Source organism: Ctenopharyngodon idella, chromosome 22, assembly GCF_019924925.1.
Source record: "Ctenopharyngodon idella isolate HZGC_01 chromosome 22, HZGC01, whole genome shotgun sequence".
In the NCBI taxonomy this organism is placed as follows: domain Eukaryota; kingdom Metazoa; phylum Chordata; class Actinopteri; order Cypriniformes; family Xenocyprididae; genus Ctenopharyngodon; species Ctenopharyngodon idella.
The window spans coordinates 17,073,820-17,096,699 of NC_067241.1; the positions used below are offsets into that span (position 1 = coordinate 17,073,820).

Below are 22,880 nucleotides of genomic sequence, written 5' to 3' on the forward strand. Positions count from 1 at the left end.
GCCTCAGTGTTCTGCATTTACATGTTTAACAGTTAACTCGATATTTGATATATTGTATATAATAATTTAATATATAATATATATATTTTATAATATCTATCACATTTGAAAATATGCTCATAAGCTCATCAAGATGGTAATCCTGTCATTCATGATCAAAATCTCACCAATAATAAACGATTAAAAAACACAATAGATCTGGGCTGTCAGGCTCCAAAATTACAAAAAACACCATAAACTTATGTTATAAGAATACTTTCTTTGTATAAAGCTGAGGTCTCTCATCACGAGAGAAAACAGCAGAAATGTGGCAGTAACTAGTCAAAAGATCATGAGGTTGTTTATTAAAGCAGTCAGTGGCCAGTGCGCCCTCTACCGGCCAACAGCAGATCAGACAGACCTACACACGTCTGCATCAGCATCTTCATCCTTACCTTTAGAGTTATTTCAGTTAAACTCAATAAGTCAACAGATAAATAAACATTTTGGACATATAGAGAGGATATGCACATGACATCACTGTCGGCCGGAGCGACTGCGGTCACGCCCAGCGTTGGTTTTCAGCGTGAATGGCGCGAAAAACACATCTAAAACGGGAAAGAGTTTTGCGATTGACTGTACAGATCGATTTGACAAGAAATCTGAGGTATATTTTTAAAGACTGCCGAGAACTACAGAAAAGAGAAGCAAATGGATCACTGTAATTCACAGAAATTGCATTATATCTTATATATATTGTTATATTGTGTTGACAACTTATCAATTAAATATTTAGCATCTTATATTCTGCATAACTGGATGTTTTTAAATAAACACTGACAAAAACTATTCAAGTTTTAGGGCTGGACGATATGACGATATATATATATAATCAGGTCGAAATCAGGCACGATTCCTTGCTGCATGTCGATATCCATGGATTACTGGATCTTTAGTAAGTTGTAAGCAGGGATGGGCAGTATTTATGATACATGTATTTCAAATACAAAATAGTATTTTGTAATTTGTATTTGATAGGGTTGATGAAAATGGCTTTGTATTTTGTATCAAAATACTTTAGTGTTTTGTATTTTTGTAGTTTTAAAATACTGTAAAATACTTTATATAGCCCCCTATATTTATGATTAACAATCAAATGATTAATTAGTTAGGAACTAGTTGCTATGAATACAGGTGCCATCAGTTATCTTATGAATGACTTGTTTGTCATTGAGTCAGTGTTGCTGATGCAAAGTAGGCCCTTCGTTACCAAACACCAAGTAAATAAATTATGAGTCATTTGCAAACTGTTGAACATTAAACTGTGGGTTACTTTAAAACTAACCTTCATTTGGGAGATCACAGGGATATGTGAATATTAGATCTGTTAAAGCCACAGTATGTAAATTTTCGCCGCTAGATGTCGCTTATCCTTGATTTCATGGAATCATGGGATGTGTTGTCTTCACGTCTACAGCCAGGACGGGACTCGTCAGAAATTGTTCATGGATGAGAGTATTAACATTACTGTAGTATGAAGCAGAGCAGGGCCGAGTGATGTTGGAGTTGAACGAGACCGCTGGAGCGATTGCTAATAAGTGACGAACACGACACACGTCTCGAAAGCAGCGGAATTTTTATTATGCCACTGTCGCTGCTTCGGCTTTTTCGGTCTAGCGTATGTAACGAAGCACTGTTTATCATATTAGATGTATTTGACTTGAGCGTTGTTATAATGCTACTCTGCATTCGCTCGGCGGCTGCTATGAGACACTTGTTGCACACTCCAGATCGATATTAGTCATGGTAAAACTTGGTACTCGTTGTAAATCAAGAAAACGAAATTTAAACAAGAAGCTATATAACATGATTCGTTTTCAGTCGATGAATGAATCCAAACAGTTCCTCATCTGTCTAATAAAACATAATACATAAAACAAAAGTATTTTTAAAATACAAAAATACAGTAGTTTATTTTGATACATGCTGTATTTTGTAGTTTATTTTGATACACTTAAAATTAAGGTAATTGGTATTTTATTTTAAAATACATTTTGATGTATTTTTGCCCAACCCTGGTTGTAAGGAACACTGTCGAGTCCAACCTTTCGTTTAAACCAATAATAATTTGTTTTACTAATATAGTTTCCCATATTAAATCCAGTCACTCTTTTGCCACTCGGCTGAGGGGGCGTGTTCCGGCGGGAAAGTGACGTCAAAGCATAGTAACATTGATCAAGATTAAAATCATTGTTTTTACAGTATTTTTGACATATTTAAAGGGTTTGTTCACTCAAAAATGCTGTCATTAATTACTCGTTCCAAACCTGTAAGACGTTCGTTTATCTTCGGAACACAAATTAAGATCTTTTTGATTAAATCTGAGCGCTACCCTATCACTTTCAAGCCCCAGAAAGGTAGTAAAGACATATTTAAAGTAATCCATGTGACTCCAATGGTTTAACCTCAATTTTATAAAGCGACGCGAGTGCTTTGTTTGCACAAAAAACATAATTTACCACTTTATTTACAAAATATTCAATGTGCGTTCACGCAACGTCTGCTCTCGCGTGAACACAACGCATGCATCGCGGTGCTCTTGTGAACGCGTGGCGTGTTGGAGATTAATATTTTTGTAAATTAAGCTGTAAATTATGTTTGCCAACAAAGCACTCGCATAAATGGAATAATCTGAACGATTATTTTTATTTTATATATTAATTTATCATATAATAATATAATTATTATAAATAAAATGTATATAATATTTTATATTATGATAAAATAGTATAATATAAAATTAATATAACAAATAATTAAAATTAATATAATATGTAACATTTGCGATGCTTATGAAAATGTATTTGCCTTTTTATGAGTACAAGAAAACAGCTTTAAATGTTTTACAAGTTTACAGTTCAGTTTTTGCATTTCTGAAAGAGCTCCAGTCTCATTCCTGAGGCCAGTATTGCGCAACACTAATTTGTAACTACTCTGACGAAATGATTCGTGTAGTGGGCGTGGCTGCAGGTGTGGGCGGGGTTAAAGCCCACCCCCAAAAACCCGTTCAGAGAGTCTTCCGGCGCTAAACAGGTAAATCGTCTGCTTCATATCACTCGTCTCGTCGTTTGTTTTATTAACGCTGTTTTATGTGCGTGGAGTTTTAACTTTTATCAGGTATGTAAAGCGATTCTTGTTTGTCTCTGTTGTTGTTTTGCGTATGAATTGACTTTACTGTGGATGAACGCTCAAGTAAAAACCGAGAGGTTCGTGAAATACCCGATCTGATGTGGTTTAGAATAATTTCTGTAAAGAAAGTCACAAATCCTAGTGAGTTTTTTACTTAAACAGCATTTTGAGGCGTTTTTGATGTGTAGGTAGGCAGTGTTTTGAGACGCGTTCTCTGTGTTTGTGTTTATTTCTGGATCTTGAGATGGTTTTACTGGCAGCCACGCGCTGATCCGGATCGATCATCATTCCATTACGATCCGGATGGTTCTGGAACTCTCTTTTTTTGGGCTCCGATGATGCTGCTGCTGCTGCTGAAGGTCTCGAGGGGCGCGCCGGGCGTTGTGTGTGCGCGCGCGTGCACAGGTGTGAGGTCAATGACTTCTGCGGCAGCTCAGCAATGCTGTCAAATCAGACCATTTAACTGTCAAACATTTACACACGATGAGTTGAACATCCTGTGACTTTGCACATGCACCATTGTAATTCTGTGGTGTATTCTTTAACCTGTTCACTGTCACTTAAATCTTCATGAATGTGTTTGAATACAGACCTAAGGGGAAAGCACGAAAGTGTAAAACAGTTATAGAAGTTTAAGTTTACTGCAACAACATAGTGTCCCAACATTAGCACTTTTTTTTGTTAAGTGCATCATCTGGGTATTTGAAGTGCACTTCTAATTGTTGTAATTATCAGTGTGAACTCTATACTACAAACCAGCATAATAGTGCATAAAGTACAGAATTGTCCCAATAAATTGGGAATTTATTTATTAATTGCACCTAAATATTGCATGTGTCTTCTTACCTTCCTAAATTAGAATCATATAGATATGAAATTTGTAGTTCATTTCTGGGGTTTTAGCGGGGGAGAATCTAAACGAATCAGGATGGCTCAAACCGGTCCGACTGCCGTAGGGTCAGTCCATAGATCTGAATGAGAAATGTGAACATGAGTCACAGGTTTCAGGGTGTGTCTTAGATTCACACACAAACACACACACATTTACAGTGAAACGCCCAAACATTTGTGGAGTGAACTAAATAAACACACCTGCCTACAGGTTCTATATGATAGAGGGATATAATAACAATATGCATGGAAAACCGTGTCAGAAATTGTTGGAATGTGAGTTTAGTTCATGCATTGATAATCTTGTTAATGTTACGATGTTTTTGTATAAATTAGGGGTGTGACGGTACACAAACATGACTGTTCGGTACAGCAGAGAGGAGAAAACGAAACATAAAATTGCTTATTTTTTATTCTTTTTTTTATTAAACAAATCTTGTCTCTCTCTGTAAATAAATTCAATTATAATTAACCTTTTCTTAAGGATAACAAAAAAGCTATCACAGCTAATGCTGTAAACTGTGCACTTTCTTGCACATTACTGTAACAATTACAACTAACAACAGAGCCAAACTATTAAATTCATTAGATATTTATTTTTAGATATAAAACTATTAAAAACATGTAAATTGCACATAAGGCAGATTTTGCATTAACTTCTAAAACTAATTATAAAATTATTTTTCTACTCCAGTTCATTTTTGAAATATAATCATTTACACAGTTACTGTTCTAGCTTGTTTTCATGACAAATATATGTAAACATATTAAATAATTAAGAGGTTACTAACAGGTAAAGCAAATATAATGAATATATAAGCTAATAGAGTGCATATATTTAGTGAAATGAGTTCATTTCTCTAGTGAACTAACATGCTGTGGACACTGAATGACTTGCCTGAGGTAAATGTAATGCTATGTGAGATATTATTCTCAACCAGAAACACTGGTTGAGAGATTACACGTAAATATATATATACATTGTCTGTTCTTCTTCTTCTACTGCGCTTTTTCCTGTTGTGGCGATTAGCAAACAGCATTGCATTACCGTGCACGCCCCCTTCTGGATTGGAGTATGGATCGCCTGTGACTGACTGTATTCGTTGTCTGACTGTATGCACCGAACCGTGATGGTTATATATTCTTGTTTGTTTTTAACTCTAGAACACACCAGCCTAAAAAAATCTAATTTTTTTTATTATGATGTAAGCTAAAATTATCAGAATTTATTTGACATATGAGAGATTTTTTTCTTTCCCCACTAAAGTAGATGGAGCTGTACTGAACTTGACTATACTTGTTTCCAAGATGAATTGCCTTTAAATTATTGGTTAAATAGAGAAAAAACAAGCCATTTGTAGTGTAGATTTTTGTCATGTTTGTACAATGTCATAAAATGCCAAATAACTGTATTTATTTCTGAGACAGTCATTGAATCAGTCACCGAGTCAAACATATTGAGGTCATGTGACAGCAGTTTGACATGTTTATTGTGGCATACTGCATATTGTTTACAATATTACATTAAATATTGTGTTTAATAGTATTCCACTCTGTTTTTATGTTTTAGTGTATGAGCGATGGCAGCATCTCAACTCCTGGACGAACAAGATGACAGAGACGGCGGCGACTTCCATGTGATGGTGATGGTAGAGGATAGGACATGCCCCCAAATCGGACGGTCACGCCCCTCTACGGACATGCCCAGTAGCGGTCAGGTTGCAGACAAGCCAAACGACAGCAAGCCAACACGTTTGGCGCGGGGTTTCCGTAAAGCCTTGCGGAAAAACCAGGATTACATCCGCATCACAATCCCAAAATCCAGCGTCTCTAGGCTGCCGTCGGAATGGTGGAAGACGGGAATCGCCTTCATCTGGGCCGGTTTTAACCTCATCCTTACGACTGTCATGATCACCATCGTCCACGAGAGAGTCCCGGATAAGTCCGTCAGCCCGCCATTACCGGACAAGTTCTTTGATTACATGCCGCGCATGGAGTGGGCGTTTTCCGTCACCGAGGTCAACGGAATGATCCTGGTGGCTCTGTGGTTCGTCCAATGGCTCTTCCTCAAGCACAGGTGAGAGTCTATCTGGATAGAATCATTTCTGTGGTCTAACCAACTTTGATTTGAAGCAAAAAAAAGAAAATCGGACAAAAAGACAAGGGTACAAGACTGTGAACTTAACGGCTTTAGTGAGGGAAAGAACTACAATCCCATGAAGCATTGCGAACAGCATAATGGTAATTATGAGAAATATAAACCTAGTCATTTAAAAATGTTAATTAAATATATAAAACAATTCTAAGTTTATTGCACAATATGCATACAAATATTTAAATATATTGAGAGTGTGGAGAGATTACATCATTTGCAGTGCATCATGGGAGTGGGCGGAGCTAAAGAGCTCTTTTGGCATGATTTGCTCACTGCCACTCTGATTGGTGGGATTTTCTGTACATCATGGGTAATGTAGTTTTTCACTATGAATTAAGCTGTTATACTTGATTATTTAATTTGAATTATTGTGAATGGAAAATACAAATATATATATACAAATATTTAAATTGAGAGCGTAGAGAGATTAAATCATTCGCTATGCTTCGTGGAAGTGAGCGGAGCTAATGAGCTCTTTTGGCATGATTTGCTCGCCGCCACACTCTGATTGGTGGGATTTTCTGTACAGCATCATGGGTAATGTAGTTTTCCGCTACGAATTAAGCATGTTAAACATGATTATTTTAAAAATAAGTTGAAATAATGCAAATGGATAATGCAGATATATACAAATATTTAAATATATTGAGAGTGTAGAAAGATTACATCATTCGCAGTGCTTCATGGGAGTGGGCAGAGCTAAAGAGCTCTTTTGGCATGATTTGCTCGCCGCCACACTCTGATTGGTGGAATTCTCTGTACAGCATCATGGGTAATGTAGTTTTTCACTACGAATTAAGCTGTTATACTTGATTATTTTAAGTTGAAATAATGCAAACAGATAATACAAATATTTAAATATATTGAGAGCGTAGAGAGAGTACATCATTCGCAGTGCTTCATGGGAGTGGGCGGAGCTAAAGAGCTCTTTTGGCATGATTTGCTCGCCGCCACACTCTGATTGGTGGAATTCTCTGTACAGCATCATGGGTAATGTAGTTTTTCACTATGAATTAAGCATGTTAAACATGATTATTTTAAAAATAAGTTGAATTAATGCAAACAGATAATGCAAATACTGTATATACAAATATTTAAATTGAGAGCGTAGAAAGAGTACATCATTCGCAGTGCTTCATGGGAGTGGGCGGAGCTAAAGAGCTCTTTTGGCATGATTTGCTCGCCGCCACTCTCTGATTGGTGGGATTTTCTGTACAGCATCATGGGTAATGTAGTTTTTCGCTAGGAATTAAGCTGTTAAACCTGATTATTTCAAATACAAGTTTAAATAATGTGAAAAGATAACACAAATACAAATATTTAAATATATTGAGAGCGTAGAGAGATTACATCATTCACTGTGCTTCATAGGTAGTGGGCGGAGCTAAAGAGCTCTTTTGGCATGATTTACTCACCACCACTCTCTGATTGGTGGGATTTTCTGTACAGCATCATGGGTAATGTAGTTTTCCACTACAAATTAAGCATGTTAAACATGATTATTTTAAAAATAAGTTTAAATAATGCAAACGGATAATGCAAATATTTAAGTATATTGAGAGCGTAGAGAGAATACATCATTTGCAGTGCTTCATGGGAGTGGGTGGAGCTAAAGAGCTGTTTTGGCATGATTTGCATTGATAATGCGAATGGAACAGGTTTTTTTTAATGCAGCTCTGCGATACGTTTCTTGCTGTGAACGGGCCTTAAAGATAACTATAACGATAACTATATTAGCGTCCACCACACCAACGGACGCACTGCAGTTGTGTCTTCTGTCGCTTTAAATGCTCTTTAAAGAAGGATGGATTCTGATTGGCTGTCAATGTTTTCATCGTTCATCAGCTGGAACAAAATTGTTCTGAAAGTGATTCCAACAATATCGTTTCTCTGTGCCGTTATCATTTTAGTTCTGCTGTTTATAGAACAATTTTTAGAACGTTATAGTTTTTGTCCATGGTGTGAACGGACGTTAAGGTTAGGTTAAGTTAGCAGCATTGCTATTTTTATTTAGTTACTCCTCAACACTGCTTTCAAAACATTGCCTCGACTGTTGATAAAACATCATATTCTGTGCAGTTGCAAATACAAACTCAACTCAATCTCTTGATTCCTCCTCGTCCCGTTGTGTTGACAGAGCCATCGTGGGCCGAAGGTTTTTCTTCCTGCAGGGAATGTTGTATTTGTACCGAATGGTGACCATGTACGTCACAACTCTTCCGGTTCCCAGCATGCACATGGACTGCGCCCCGAAGGTGAGTGCTGCTCAACCAACACCAACACAGAGTACAGAATCTCCGGATTAAAATACAGGCAAAAAAGGAGAAGAAACAAGGGATAAAAACATTGCTTACACACGTTGTAATCCTTGTTCGTTCTTCTTCTCTCCGTAGCTCTACGGTGATTCTCACGGCAAGATCAAGCGAGTTTTGCAGTTGGTGTCTGGAGGAGGTTTGTCCATCACAGGCTCCCATCTCATGTGTGGAGACTTTCTGTACAGCGGCCACACGGTCATGCTCACCCTCACCTTCCTCTTCATCCAGGAATGTGAGTATGAGGAAACCATTATTGTCTTTTTTTTACCACCATGACTGGTAAATGCCCAATTTTACCAGCCTTTTTTTAGTCAGCATTCCTCCTGAAGTGAATTTAATGATGAAGAACACAGTTCTTTCCTTTTGAAAAGTGGTGTTTTTGTCTGCTTTAGTTGTGATCGGGTTTCAATCCGCTTCACATTCACACTGTTGTTCTGTTACGCATCGATCAAATGAATAATGGCATCACAGCTAACAGGGAATGTTCCCATAACTTTCAGTAATGTTTTTTTAAGATTATGCAAATGTTAAGACAAAATAATGTTTATGGAACGTTCTTATAACATTATAAAGATTTGATGTATGTTCTCGTAATGTTAAAGGGTTAGTTCACCCAAAAATAAAAATTCTGTCATTAATTACTCACCCTCATGCCGTTCGCAAGACCTTCATTAATCTTTGGAACGTAAATTGAGATATTTTTGTTGAAATCCGATGGCTCCGTGAGGCCTACATAGGGAGCAATGACATTTCCTCTCTCAAGATCCATTAATGTACTAAAAACATATTTAAATCAGTTCATGTGAGTACAGTGGTTCAATATTAATATTATAAAGTGACGAGAATATTTTTGGTGCACCAAAAAAAAAACAAAATAACGAATTATTTAGTGATGGCCAATTTCAAAACACTGCTTCAGGAAGATTCGGAGCGTTATGAATCAGTGTATCGAATCCGCAGTTCGGAGCGCCAAAGTCACGTGATTTCAGCAGTTTGGCAGTTTGACACGCGATCCGAATCATGATTCAACACGCTGATTCATAACGCTCCGAAGCTTCATGAAGCAGTGTTTTGAAATTGGCCATCACTATATAAGTCGTTATTTAGTTTTTTTTGGCGCACCAAAAATATTCTCGTCGCTTTATAATATTAATATTGAACCACTGTACTCACATGAACTGATTTAAATATGTTTTTAGTACCTTTATGGATTTTGAGAGAGGAAATGTCATTGCTCCCTATGCAGGCCTCACTGAGCCACTGGATTTCAACAAAAATATTTTTGTGTTCCGAAGATTAACGAAGGTCTTACGGGTGTAAAACGGCACGAGGGTGAGTAATTAATGACAGAATTTTCATTTTTGGGTGAACTAACCCTTTAAGGAAACGTTCTTAGAATGTTTTTGTAATGACAGCAGAAAACATTGTGGAAATGTTTGTGGAACGTCCATATGATATTATTTGTTTTTAATGGATGTTCTTAAAATGTTCTTAGAAATAGAAAATGTTCTTGAAATATTACTAAACTTTTTTTTTGGCCATTATTCTCAGAAAGCACTTAGAAAATCATTACACCACATTCCAAATTATTATACAAGTGACATATCAGTAAGATTTCAGTTGAATAATCATTCATATTTTAGTTTTTCTAAGAAAGTGTTTGTTTGTTTATTTATCCATGTCTTATAAGATAACTGGTATCAATCTCAGACAAAATAATTTTACTTAGAGGTTGTTCCACATTATTAAGCAAGTCACAATTCTCATGCAATATGAGAGGAAGAAAGATCTTTCTGAAGATGAAAAGCATGAAATGGTGCAATGTTGTGCAAAAGGCATGAAAACAACTAATATTGTGTGAAACTGAATGGAGATTATCGAATTATCATAAGATCTGTGAGTGATTTAGAGCACAGCAGAACTCGGTCAGATAAAGGCTTATTAATGAAAGTTCCTGTCAAAAAAATTAATTGTATTAAAAGGGCAGCTATAAAGAAAGCCAGTGTTGAGCAGCAAACAGGTATTTGAAGCTTCTCGTGTCTCTGGAGTTTCAAGAAGCTCTTCATGCAGGCTGGCAGTTGTGCATAAAGATGCATTTCAGCCACTCCAAACCAAAGAGAAACATTTACAGTGGGTGTAGAAATACATGAAGACTCATTTTTAAATAGTTTGATTCACTGACTAATGCCGTACTACAATGGATGGTCTAAATGGATGGATTTCTGGATGGTTGGTGAACAGCCACCACGTTCCAACAAGACCGCGACGTCAGCAGGGAGCTGGCGGGTGATGATTTGGGCTGGAATATTGGGAAGTGAGATGGAGAGTATTAAAATGACTTCTGCAAGATATGTGGAGTTCATAACTGGCCATTTTCAGCTATGGTATAAAAAAAAGAGGATAGTGCCTTCTGAAATACAATGCACTATGCACTATCCCATGCTGCAAAAAAACACCACAGCAATAAAACTGTTTGAAAATGTATTTCTACACCCACTGTAAATGTTTCTCTTTGTGAGGTTTGGTTTGGAGTGGCTGAAATGCATCTTTATGCACAACTGTCAGCCTGCATGGAGAGCTTCTTGAGACTCCAGCAGCTTCAAATACCTGTTTGCTGCTCAACACTGGCTTTTTTATTGCTGCCCTTTTAATACAATAAATTTTTTTGACAGGAACTTTCATTAATAAGCCTTTATCTGAGTTCTGTTGTGCTCTAAATCACTCACAAATCTTAGGATAATTCGATAATCTCCATTCAGTTTCACACAATATTAGTTGTTTTCATGCCTTTTGCACAACATTGGACCATTTCATGCTTTTCATCTTCAGAAAGATCTTTCTTCCTCCCCATATTGCATGAGAACTGTGACTTGTTTAATAATGTGGAACAACCTCTAAGTAGGGTTTCCATAGATCTGGCAAACTATTTTGTCTGAGATTGATACCAGTTATCTAAAAAGACATGGATAAATAAACAAACAAACATTTTCTTAGAAAAACTAAAATCTGAATGTTTATTGTACTGAAATCTGACTGATATATGTCACTTGCATAATAATTTGGAACGCGGTGTATAAGGATCAGCTAACAGGGAACGTTCTCAGAACTGTTCAATAACGTTCTTCAGTAATAACAACAGAACGTTCTCATAACATTTTCAAAATACTAGAACGGAATGTTCCTCTAACGTTCACACAACCAAGAAGAAACGTTCTTTATATGTTATAAAATGGGCGAGCCAACAAGGAGCCATTATCAGATGATTAATGATCTCATGTGATTATTTTTCTAAATTATTTTGTGCATGTCCCAGTTAGATTAAATGTTCATCTTATATTTTCGTTGCATTTGTGGGTTAATAAAAATGTAACTAGTTGTTTAAAATAGGCATATAATATAGTAATATTCAGGCCACTAAATCGAATCAAATCGTTTTGAGGTATCGGCAAATATTGTATTATTAAATATTGAGCATTCACAAGCCCAAATGTTTGCTCTGAGAGCCTCTACTTGAATTTTTTTTTAGTGGTTACAATTGTAAGTTTGTTGTTTTTTGTCATAGACTCGCCCCGCTCACTGTTTTGGCGTTGCTATCACGTGATCTGCTGGTTACTAAGCGCAGTGGGCGCGGTCTGTATCCTGATAGCGCATGAGCATTACAGCGTGGATGTAGTGGTGGCGTATTTCATCACCTCACGCCTCTTCTACTGGTACCACACCATGGCCAACAACCAGGTAAAAGCCCACGGAAACTACGTATCCTATAAAAGCGACATTTCACTTCCATTCAAATGCAAGCAAATAAATGCAGCCTTGGTTAAAACATTAATTATTCCAAACTTTTGACCGCTAGTGTACATCAAGTACACTAATAGTGTAGATAAACAGTTTTTTTTGTTCTTACTAAATGGCAAATTGGACCAAAATAATCACCATGTTTTCATTCTCTCCTAATTTTGTAGGCATTAAGAGGATCTCCTCACAACTATCTGAACCGAACGTGGTGGAACCTTGTGTTTAACTTCCTGGAGAAGAACGTTAAGACAACGGTTCCCTGCACGTTCTCATGGCCCGTGTCGCTTCCGTCTGCGTGCTTCAAGAACCCGTGCAGGAGCTACTCAAAAGTGCAGAGCACTCGAGATGAATGACGCGATCAAGTGTCAGACTGTGCATTTGTTGGGTAACTAAATCACTGTGACACAGTAGAAATGTAAATGCGAGTCTTCACCACAAAACACTATCTGTGCAAATTTAGGTCCTGTTTACTTGAAGTGCAGCACCTCAGAACTGTCTGAGAGCTTTTACATGCTTTTGATGGAAGAAAATGTGTGGTTCCTGGTGGTTTGTCAGAGTTTATATCAGTATCAACATGCGTCATTCTGCAGCAGGGAAAAGAGCATTCAGTGTATGTTCCTGATAGTATTTTGTCACATCCTACTCAGACATAATTAAGATGTTTATATTTATGTTTCTCAATGAAGGATTGAAAAGTTGTATAGTTTTTAATTTATGTTCATTGCCTGTGAAAGAAATGTTTTATGAAGGTTACAAAATAAATACTATTTTCTTTAGTTCTTGAACTTAAGTCTTATTTCACTTTCTATTGTTTGTGTTGTTTACTTGTTCTTATGTATCTATTTTTCTAGTTTAGTGCAGTTTAAATTTTAAAACCGTGAAGTCATGCTGATTTGTGGGGAAAAATATTGAGCCTATGCATGTGTGGGCCTATGTGACAAACAAGTTTGACTTTGATACAGTCTGAACTGCAAAGGGACATGCAATACTCTGCTCAAAACCACATTGTGCCAATTCTTATACAGTTTTAGGACGCTTTTAAACAATGTACTAAAAGTTGAAAAGCTTCTTGTACAGATGACATTGTCAAAATGGTCCCTGTTCACAGATCCACGAAAACATTATACATGCCAGGCCAGTAGTTGGCGATGCCACTTTGTAAAGAAACACTACATGCCTGCACACATGTAAATAATCTCTGCTGGTTGGAGTAGTGGTTTAAGTCTACACTTTGAAGCATTAATAAACTCAATATCTTTAGCAGCACAAACACAGTCCTGTAGTCCACCAATGTCTTGGTTGTCAAGTACTCATGCGGTTGTCAGAGTTCACAAATTTGCATCTTTGCACTTTGAAGCCAGTTTTCAAGCTCCAAAACACCATTGTCATGTGAATGAACTGCCAAGATGCACACATTTTGATTTGATTATAACTTTCATTCAAATAGCCCCTTAGAATAGAGATTACAAGGAATATGAAAGTAAACTGACATTTATCATGGCATGAAATCACCTTGTTGGAATGGTTTTGAACACTGTTACAGAACAAAGGCTGTATTAGATGTCAATTAGGAGACATTGTGCAAAAGATTAAGCTTTAAAAAAAAAAAAAGAAAAAAGCACTTTTCCAGAAAAATAACTGGTTTTATTGACTTAAAACAAGATCTGAAAGGTGACAGTTATGGAGATGAACATAAGCACATCTTCCTATCAACCTCAGGGACATGGCTGGACTGTTCAGCAGGGACAGGTCTAGACTCAGTCAACTTCCCATCAACCTCAGCAGAGAGAGAGCTGGATTCTTCTGCGGGGACAGTGCTTGGCTCGGTCAACTTCCCATCAACCTCAGCAGGGGGAGAGCTGGATTCTTCTGCGGGGACATGGCTGGACTCTTCAGAGGGGACAGTGCTTGGCTCGGTCAACTTCCCACCAACCTCAGCAGGGAGAGAGCTGGATTCTTCTGCGGGGACATGGCTGGACTCTTCAGAGGGGACAGTGCTTGGCTTGGTCAACTTCCCATCAACCTCAGCAGGGACATGGCTGGACTCTTCTGCGGGGACAGTGCTTGGCTCGGTCAACTTCCCATCAACCTCAGCAGGGGGAGAGCTGGATTCTTCTGCGGGGACATGGCTGGACTCTTCAGAGGGGACAGTGCTTGGCTCGGTCAACTTCCCATCAACCTCAGCAGGGGGAGAGCTGGATTCTTCTGCGGGGACATGGCTGGACTCTTCAGAGGGGACAGTGCTTGGCTCAGTCAACTTCCCATCAACCTCAGCAGGGGGAGAGCTGGATTCTTCTGCGGGGACATGGCTGGACTCTTCAGAGGGGACAGTGCTTGGCTCGGTCAACTTCCCACCAACCTCAGCAGGGAGAGAGCTGGATTCTTCTGCGGGGACATGGCTGGACTCTTCAGAGGGGACAGTGCTTGGCTTGGTCAACTTCCCATCAACCTCAGCAGGGACATGGCTGGACTCTTCTGCGGGGACAGTGCTTGGCTCGGTCAACTTCCCACCAACCTCAGCAGGGAGAGAGCTGGATTCTTCTGCGGGGACATGGCTGGACTCTTCAGAGGGGACAGTGCTTGGCTCGGTCAACTTCCCATCAACCTCAGCAGGGACATGGCTGGACTCTTCTGCGGGGACAGTGCTTGGCTCGGTCAACTTCCCATCAACCTCAGCAGGGGGAGAGCTGGATTCTTCTGCGGGGACATGGCTGGACTCTTCAGAGGGGACAGTGCTTGGCTCGGTCAACTTCCCATCAACCTCAGCAGGGGGAGAGCTGGATTCTTCTGCGGGGACATGGCTGGACTCTTCAGAGGGGACAGTGCTTGGCTCGGTCAACTTCCCATCAACCTCAGCAGGGACATGGCTGGACTCTTCTGCGGGGACAGTGCTTGGCTCGGTCAACTTCCCATCAACCTCAGCAGGGACATGGCTGGACTCTTCTGCGGGGACAGTGCTTGGCTCGGTCAACTTCCCATCAACCTCAGCAGGGGGAGAGCTGGATTCTTCTGCGGGGACAGTGCTTGGCTCTTTCAATTTCCCAACTTCTTCAGCGGGGAGAGGGCTGCATTCCTCAGTGGGAAGAGGGCTGGACTCCAACTTCCCATCAACCTCGGCAGAAAGAGGGCTGGATTCCTCTGCAGGGACGTGGCTGGACTCTTCAGGGGGGACAGGGCTTGACTCAGTCAACTTCCCATCAACCTCCTCCGCGGGGACGTGGCTGGACTCCTCCGCGGGGACGTGGCTGGACTCCTCCGCGGGGACGTGGCTGGACTCCTCCGCGGGGACGTGGCTGGACTCCTCCGCGGGGACGTGGCTGGACTCCTCCGCGGGGACGTGGCTGGACTCCTCCGCGGGGACGTGGCTGGACTCCTCCGCGGGGACGTGGCTGGACTCCTCCGCGGGGACGTGGCTGGACTCCTCCGCGGGGACGTGGCTGGACTCCTCCGCGGGGACGTGGCTGGACTCCTCCGCGGGGACGTGGCTGGACTCCTCCGCGGGGACGTGGCTGGACTCCTCCGCGGGGACGTGGCTGGACTCCTCCGCGGGGACGTGGCTGGACTCCTCCGCGGGGACGTGGCTGGACTCCTCCGCGGGGACGTGGCTGGACTCCTCCGCGGGGACGTGGCTGGACTCCGTCAACTTCCCATCAACCTCAGCAGGGAAAGGGCTGGACTCAGTGAAATTCTCATTAATGCCTAAAAGTTGGTGGAAAAAAGCTGCAGTTATCTTTCCTTATGGTCAGTGTCAACCTCATAGTATCAGCACAGAGTTACCTTTTTGGACAACTAGCCCAGATGTATTCTTCAACGACAGCACAATAGCCATATTACACTTTGCTACCACTGGCCGTGTTGGATTTTGCTTGTTCAAATAAGGAAGAGACAAGGGGCCATCTGGAAAACAAAATGCATAATAACTTCAATATCAGGAGTCATCAGGCTTCATTAGAGTTAACTATACAGTCACAAAAAAAAAAAAAAAGGCATAATGTCAACATAACCACATAAGAATTACAAACCTTTATTTTCCAAGCGTACTTGCTCAATACCAGTCTGGTATAAATGACGGCCAACTGGAGAAGCAAATCCTAAAAACAAGATGTAAGGTCAAAAAAAAAAAAAAAAAAAAAAAAAAAAAAATTATATATATGTATTTAATGTATTTGACGGATTACACTGATGTAAAAACAACTTTACCATTGAGCACCAATTGGTGACACAAAAAGACCAAAAACATAATGTTTGAAACGGTCATCTTGATTATAGACAAAACTATCACCAATCTACCTATGCTTTCTAAAACAGGCCTCAAAGCCAGAGCTTTTAAAATAACACAGATTTTCATCACCTGGGTTTCTTGTTAGTGACAATTAGTGATTGAGGACCAGGTCATCAACATTCCCATGCACTTATTGGTTGGTTGAAAAATCACTAATGTGATTTTCAAACCCCTGGTTTCACAGACAAGGCTTAAGCTAGTCCTAGACTAAAATGCATGTTTGAGCTGTTTTAACTGAAAGTAACTTGTACTGACGGATCTTAAAATATGTCAGTGTCATTGTTTTGCCTCAAGATGCACACCAGTAATGTGTTTTTCTAGTGAACATTTATAAAAGATACTTAATTGAACTAAGGCTTAATCCTGGTTTAGGCTAAACCCTGTCTGTGAAACCAGGCCAAAATGTTTAAAGAGGTTTCAACTTTATTTGGTTTCTAGGTGAAAAGACAGTTCTTTTTTCTTAGTTTAATCATAACCTCACTTAACATTGATGATTTTTTCAGAAACCAAGAAGTAATATCTTAAGTCATTTTGCTTGAGTAAATTATTTTGATTTAAATGTTTAGATATTTGTACTGGAAAACAAGACAAACATACTGAGGAAAGGTTTCTGGAACTTTACTAAGTACATAATTTATTCTTATTGGTATAGACAGTGATAATGTTTTCTTTTAACTACGAGTTCATAAAGCAGTTTTCAAACAGTAAAATCTTATGACCATACAGACAAAGAAAAAAAAAAAAAAGACAAAATACACACATTTCAAAGTAAATAATTCAATAATAAAAAAAAAATCAACAATGAAAAAAATCATACATAACACAATGAAATATTATCATTGGGCTTTTTGTTTTATAGGACATAGCAAGAGTTTGTATTCTAAATAATATCTAATTATTGATCTCATTAATTAGTCAATTGGCCTGATGAGTTAATGAGGCACACATGTGACAAATGATTCTTGGTGTGGCTTTAAAACACCTTGTTTGAGTGAGGAGTCCACATGTGTTGACTGACTGGTGGTTTTAGTAGCTCAGAAAGAGAAAGAAAATGAGTGTTGTTAAAACAATTATTCTGGTGGTTTTCCTTGACCAGTTAGTATGGAATGGTAAGTTATGTTATAGTATTAATTGCTAAACAAATGTTATAGATCTACAGTTTTCACAAGTTTTTTTTTTTTTTTCAGTGCTCAGCTCCCCAGTGGAACATGGCTTCTCTTCCTGGAATTCAAACAGAAAAAATGGTGTGTATAGAATTTGTTCACCATAGTACCATCTTGACTTAATGGGAATGAAACTGAGGCTGTGAGTGCTCTCTTAAATGGGTTGTATTGTTCTTTAATATGTTTTTGGGTTGTTGTGTTGACGGAACACTGCAAAAACGTCTAAGCGGTTTCAATTGACAAACTCCAGAGACCATAAGCTATGAAAAGTGATCTAGGAGCTTTTTACAACAGATGCAATTGAAAACAGGGCCTAAATTTTTTTTTTTTTTTTTTTTACAGGTGATCTGGTCCGTAGCAAACAGAACATGGATGAGTCACTATCATCTGGTTCTGTGAACAAACTTAACCTGGATTCTACTGAGGCATCTGGTTCAGCTCAAGGCAACTTCAGCCAGGATGCTACTGAGGAGTCTGGTTCCGCTCCAGGCAACTTCAGCCAGGATGCTACTGAGTCTGGTTCCGCTCCAGGCAACTTCAGCCAGGACGCTACTGAGTCTGGTTCCGCTCCAGGCAACTTCAGCCAGGATGCTACTGAGGAGTCTGGTTCCGCTCAAGGCAACTTCAGCCAGGATGCTACTGAGTCTGGTTCAGCTCAAGGCAACTTCAGCCAGGACGCTACTGAGGAGTCCGGTTCTGCTCCAGGCAACTTCAGCCAGGATGCTATTGAGTCTGGTTCAGCTCAAGGCAACTTCAGCCAGGACGCTACTGAGGAGTCCGGTTCCGCTCCAGGCAACTTCAGCCAGGACGCTACTGTGGATTCTGTTTCTGCTCCAGGCAACTTCAGCCAGGACGCTACTGAGGAGTCCGGTTCCGCTCCAGGCAACTTCAGCCAGGACGCTACTGAGTCCGGTTCAGCTCAAGGCAACTTCAGCCAGGACGCTACTGAGTCCAGTTCTGCTCCAGGCAACTTCAGCCAGGACGCTACTGAGGAGTCCGGTTCCGCTCCAGGCAACTTCAGCCAGGACGCTACTGAGTCCGGTTCAGCTCAAGGCAACTTCAGCCAGGACGCTACTGAGTCCAGTTCTGCTCCAGGCAACTTCAGCCAGGATGCTACTGAGGAGTCTGGTTCCGCTCCAGGCAACTTCAGCCAGGACGCTACTGAGGAGTCCGGTTCCGCTCCAGGCAACTTCAGCCAGGACGCTACTGAGGAGTCTGGTTCAGCTCAAGGCAACTTCAGCCAGGACGCTACTGAGGAGTCCGGTTCTGCTCCAGGCAACTTCAGCCAGGACGCTACTGAGGAGTCCGGTTCCGCTCCAGGCAACTTCAGCCAGGACGCTACTGAGGAGTCTGGTTCAGCTCAAGGCAACTTCAGCCAGGACGCTACTGAGGAGTCCGGTTCCGCTCCAGGCAACTTCAGCCAGGACGCTACTGAGGAGTCCGGTTCCGCTCCAGGCAACTTCAGCCAGGACGCTACTGAGGAGTCCGGTTCAGCTCAAGGCAACTTCAGCCAGGACGCTACTGAGGAGTCCGGTTCCGCTCCAGGCAACTTCAGCCAGGACGCTACTGAGGAGTCCGGGTCCGCACAAGGCAACTTCAGCCAGGACGCTACTGAGGAGTCCGGTTCCGCTCCAGGCAACTTCAGCCAGGACGCTACTGTGGATTCTATTTCTGCTCCAGGCAACTTCAGCCAGGACGCTACTGAGGAGTCTGGTTCAGCTCAAGGCAACTTCAGCCAGGACGCTACTGAGGAGTCCGGTTCCGCTCCAGGCAACTTCAGCCAGGACGCTACTGAGGAGTCCGGGTCCGCACAAGGCAACTTCAGCCAGGACGCTACTGAGGAGTCCGGATCCGCACAAGGCAACTTCAGCCAGGACGCTACTGAGGAGTCCGGATCCGCACAAGGCAACTTCAGCCAGGACGCTACTGTGGATTCTATTTCTGCTCAAGGCAACTTCAGCCAGGACGCTACTGAGGAGTCCGGTTCAGCTCAAGGCAACTTCAGCCAGGACGCTACTGAGGAGTCCGGTTCTGCTCCAGGCAACTTCAGCCAGGACGCTACTGAGGAGTCCGGTTCCGCTCAAGGCAACTTCAGCCAGGACGCTACTGAGGAGTCTGGTTCAGCTCAAGGCAACTTCAGCCAGGACGCTACTGAGGAGTCCGGTTCCGCTCCAGGCAACTTCAGCCAGGACGCTACTGAGGAGTCCGGTTCCGCTCCAGGCAACTTCAGCCAGGACGCTACTGAGGAGTCCGGGTCCGCTCCAGGCAACTTCAGCCAGGATGCTACTGAGGAGTCTGGTTCAGCTCAAGGCAACTTCAGCCAGGACGCTACTGAGGAGTCTGGTTCAGCTCAAGGCAACTTCAGCCAGGACGCTACTGAGGAGTCCGGATCCGCACAAGGCAACTTCAGCCAGGACGCTACTGAGGAGTCTGGTTCAGCTCAAGGCAACTTCAGCCAGGACGCTACTGTGGATTCTATTTCTGCTCAAGGCAACTTCAGCCAGGATGCTACTGAGGAGTCCGGTTCAGCTCAAGGCAACTTCAGCCAGGACGCTACTGAGTCCGGTTCTGCTCCAGGCAACTTCAGCCAGGACGCTACTGAGGAGTCCGGTTCCGCTCAAGGCAACTTCAGCCAGGACGTTACTGAGGAGTCTGGTTCAGCTCAAGGCAACTTCAGCCAGGACGCTACTGAGGAGTCCGGTTCCGCTCCAGGCAACTTCAGCCAGGACGCTACTGAGGAGTCCGGTTCCGCTCCAGGCAACTTCAGCCAGGATGCTACTGAGGAGTCTGGTTCAGCTCAAGGCAACTTCAGCCAGGACGCTACTGAGGAGTCTGGTTCAGCTCAAGGCAACTTCAGCCAGGACGCTACTGAGGAGTCTGGTTCAGCTCAAGGCAACTTCAGCCAGGACGCTACTGTGGATTCTATTTCTGCTCAAGGCAACTTCAGCCAGGACGCTACTGAGGAGTCCGGATCCGCACAAGGCAACTTCAGCCAGGACGCTACTGAGGAGTCTGGTTCAGCTCAAGGCAACTTCAGCCAGGACGCTACTGAGGAGTCTGGTTCAGCTCAAGGCAACTTCAGCCAGGACGCTACTGTGGATTCTATTTCTGCTCAAGGCAACTTCAGCCAGGACGCTACTGAGGAGTCCGGTTCAGCTCAAGGCAACTTCAGCCAGGACGCTACTGAGGAGTCCGGTTCAGCTCAAGGCAACTTCAGCCAGGACGCTACTGAGGAGTCCGGTTCCGCTCAAGGCAACTTCAGCCAGGACGCTACTGTGGATTCCGGCTCTGCTCAAGGCAACTTCAGCCTGGATGTTACTGTGGAGTCCGGCTCAGCTCAAGGCAACTTCAGCCAGGATGCTACTGTGGATTCCGGCTCAGCTCAAGGCAATTTCAGCCAGAATGCTGCAGGTGAATCTGCTGGTTCTGTCCACCTGTGAGACTTTATTTGAAGTGTTACCTTTATCTGAATGTTAAGTGTTTCTAAAGATGAACTCCCTTCTGGAACTTCAGATCTATTTGGTCAACCATGAATGTTTGTTCTGCAATTAACATCGGTTTGTCACTGAAGCTGGTTTTGTCCTTGGATTTTTGCTTGACTGTATCCCAATAAAAGACTGTCCTATTTAAAAGCTTGTTTTCATTCTGAAAGTTTAGTAAAGGTTGTGAAGTGTGCATTTTGTGAGTCTGCTATTTGCCCCGCTGACCAACCTGACACAGCAACCTGAACCCAAATACATGTGAAAAGGTGTAATGGTGCATTTAACAACTGGCATTTGCATAAATATTTCATCACTTATTAGACTACTTGTCCAATGAGATGGTGCAGGTTCTTTGAAGTCAACTGAATTGAGCTGAGTAATGATGCATAGTCTTCTGTAGAGCTGCTTTATAGCAGAATCTCATGTTTGATGTTTACAGTAAATTGGAAAACAAAATGATGCAAAGCTGCTTTAAAACAATCCTTTGTATAAGGTGCTATAGGAATAACAGTTACTTGGACTCATCAAATCCAGTAAAACACTAAGTATTTAAATCACTCTCCAGGACATTCTCATTCACTGTTCCTTGCTGGTGGAACGATCTTCCTGCCTTTATCCAGAATGCAGAATCCCTGGCAATATTCAAAACACAGCTGAAAACTCATCTTTCGTGAGCACTTAACCTCATCTTAAAAAAAAAAAAAAAAAAAAAAAAAATCTTATACCTATCCTTTCACTTTCTCTAATCCCTCTCTATTGTAGCTTATGATACTCTGAGCATTACCTAAGACTTGTATTGTGAGCACTTTTTGTGTCTATTTGCCTCATCATGACGACTCGCTTGTTGTATTCCTCACTTGTAAGTCGCTTTGGATAAAAGCATCTGCTAAATGAGTAAATGTAATGTAAATGTATTTGAGGAATGAGAACCTAAATGGTGCCCTAAAACTCTGGGTGCTTGAACTGTCATGCTGTTGTGAAGTTCTTGCAAATGTGACATTTGGTTTGTGTATCTCCAGAAGGGGGCACTGCTCACACCATAACCTGAACAACAAAACCTGCATTCCTCCAGAGAATTCCTCAGCATGTCAAAACAGATCGATATGCAGAAGTGTGTTGGCGTTGACTTTTTGTGACATCTATTTAACATGCAGTATTCCATCGGTTAGTACTAAAGGTTAGTATCTTTAAATTACTACGTTACTTAAAGGACACGTGCACTTTTATGCGATGTGTGAACTGCCTTTAGTCTTTCACTTTCTCACTGACACTTCATGATCTCCCCCACATTCTCTCACTTCCTAGTTTGCCTAAAAAGGGCATATTATACTGAGGGAAGTATGTGTGTGTGTGCAGGTTTGACTATACTTATGAGGGCCAAACTTCCTTGCTTACATAGTAATGACTAGCGAGGACATTTTACCGGTCCTCACTAGTTAAAAAGACTTATAAATAAATATATAAATGCACATAAATGTTTTTGTTTAAATCTAGTGTTTTGCACGTGTTTCTGTAAGGGTTGTTAGGCCATGGAAATTAGAAAATTATACATAGATATAAAATCAGTCGAGGTCTGTGCAATGTCCTATTGTACTGGGGGGGGGGGGTTTATATGAGAGGAAGAGGTTG

General features: G+C 41.3%; 3 protein-coding genes across 102 annotated transcripts; 2 read left to right on the top strand and 1 right to left on the bottom strand.

The window, feature by feature from the left end:
• The first annotated feature begins 2,939 nt into the window (after positions 1-2,939).
• On the top strand, positions 2,940-13,915 carry sgms2b (sphingomyelin synthase 2b). Of its 2 annotated transcripts, none has more exons than XM_051881352.1 (6): positions 2,940-3,072; positions 5,630-6,136; positions 8,352-8,469; positions 8,608-8,761; positions 12,092-12,264; positions 12,492-13,915. In XM_051881352.1, exons 2-6 carry the CDS (start codon positions 5,640-5,642, stop codon positions 12,675-12,677), a joined length of 1,128 nt encoding a protein of 375 aa, XP_051737312.1. In that variant the 5' UTR covers positions 2,940-3,072; positions 5,630-5,639; the 3' UTR covers positions 12,678-13,915. The 2 variants fall into 2 exon arrangements, with proteins under 2 accessions (XP_051737312.1, XP_051737311.1); XM_051881351.1 differs by having other exon boundaries at positions 3,052-3,156.
• Positions 13,916-13,946: 31 nt separating this feature from the next.
• On the bottom strand, positions 13,947-16,690 carry LOC127505598 (fibrous sheath CABYR-binding protein-like). Of its 50 annotated transcripts, none has more exons than XM_051881340.1 (7): positions 16,525-16,690; positions 16,347-16,415; positions 16,102-16,221; positions 15,308-16,023; positions 14,840-14,929; positions 14,684-14,773; positions 13,947-14,593 (listed from the first exon to the last, which is right to left on the bottom strand). In XM_051881340.1, exons 1-7 carry the CDS (start codon positions 16,670-16,672, stop codon positions 14,003-14,005), a joined length of 1,824 nt encoding a protein of 607 aa, XP_051737300.1. In that variant the 5' UTR covers positions 16,673-16,690; the 3' UTR covers positions 13,947-14,002. The 50 variants fall into 50 exon arrangements, with proteins under 50 accessions (XP_051737300.1, XP_051737276.1, XP_051737269.1 ...); XM_051881316.1 differs by lacking the exon at positions 14,840-14,929 and adding an exon at positions 14,930-14,995 and having other exon boundaries at positions 14,684-14,839; positions 15,176-16,023; XM_051881309.1 differs by having other exon boundaries at positions 15,086-16,023.
• Positions 16,691-17,558: 868 nt separating this feature from the next.
• Positions 17,559-21,401, top strand: LOC127505593 (uncharacterized). Of its 50 annotated transcripts, none has more exons than XM_051881249.1 (7): positions 17,559-17,715; positions 17,794-17,850; positions 18,112-19,224; positions 19,270-19,494; positions 19,540-19,629; positions 19,855-19,944; positions 20,035-21,401. In XM_051881249.1, exons 1-7 carry the CDS (start codon positions 17,658-17,660, stop codon positions 21,207-21,209), a joined length of 2,808 nt encoding a protein of 935 aa, XP_051737209.1. In that variant the 5' UTR covers positions 17,559-17,657; the 3' UTR covers positions 21,210-21,401. The 50 variants fall into 50 exon arrangements, with proteins under 50 accessions (XP_051737209.1, XP_051737218.1, XP_051737224.1 ...); XM_051881258.1 differs by lacking the exon at positions 19,540-19,629 and adding an exon at positions 19,675-19,719 and having other exon boundaries at positions 19,900-19,989; positions 20,080-21,401; XM_051881264.1 differs by lacking the exon at positions 19,540-19,629 and adding an exon at positions 19,675-19,719 and having other exon boundaries at positions 19,900-19,944; positions 20,125-21,401.
• The last annotated feature ends 1,479 nt before the right edge of the window (positions 21,402-22,880 follow it).

What these genes read in the sequence shown, in the direction of transcription:
- sgms2b (XM_051881352.1), top strand. Translation starts at nt 5,640, where the DNA reads ATGGCAGCATCTCAACTCCTGGACGAACAAGATGACAGAGACGGCGGC. An exon ending in ACATGGACTGCGCCCCGAAG is followed by an intron (nt 8,470 to 8,607) that starts GTGAGTGCTGCT and finishes TTCTCTCCGTAG; the next exon opens with CTCTACGGTGATTCTCACGG. An exon ending in ACACCATGGCCAACAACCAG is followed by an intron (nt 12,265 to 12,491) that starts GTAAAAGCCCAC and finishes CTAATTTTGTAG; the next exon opens with GCATTAAGAGGATCTCCTCA.
- LOC127505598 (XM_051881296.1), bottom strand. Translation starts at nt 16,672, where the DNA reads ATGAAAATCTGTGTTATTTTAAAAGCTCTGGCTTTGAGGCCTGTTTTA. An exon ending in TCACCAATTGGTGCTCAATG is followed by an intron (nt 16,416 to 16,524) that starts GTAAAGTTGTTT and finishes TCTTGTTTTTAG; the next exon opens with GATTTGCTTCTCCAGTTGGC. An exon ending in CCAGCTCTCTCCCTGCTGAG is followed by an intron (nt 14,594 to 14,683) that starts GTTGGTGGGAAG and finishes CCCCCTGCTGAG; the next exon opens with GTTGATGGGAAGTTGACTGA.
- LOC127505593 (XM_051881243.1), top strand. Translation starts at nt 17,658, where the DNA reads ATGAGTGTTGTTAAAACAATTATTCTGGTGGTTTTCCTTGACCAGTTA. An exon ending in GAATTCAAACAGAAAAAATG is followed by an intron (nt 17,851 to 18,111) that starts GTGTGTATAGAA and finishes TTTTTTTTACAG; the next exon opens with GTGATCTGGTCCGTAGCAAA. An exon ending in GGATTCTATTTCTGCTCAAG is followed by an intron (nt 19,720 to 19,899) that starts GCAACTTCAGCC and finishes GTTCAGCTCAAG; the next exon opens with GCAACTTCAGCCAGGACGCT.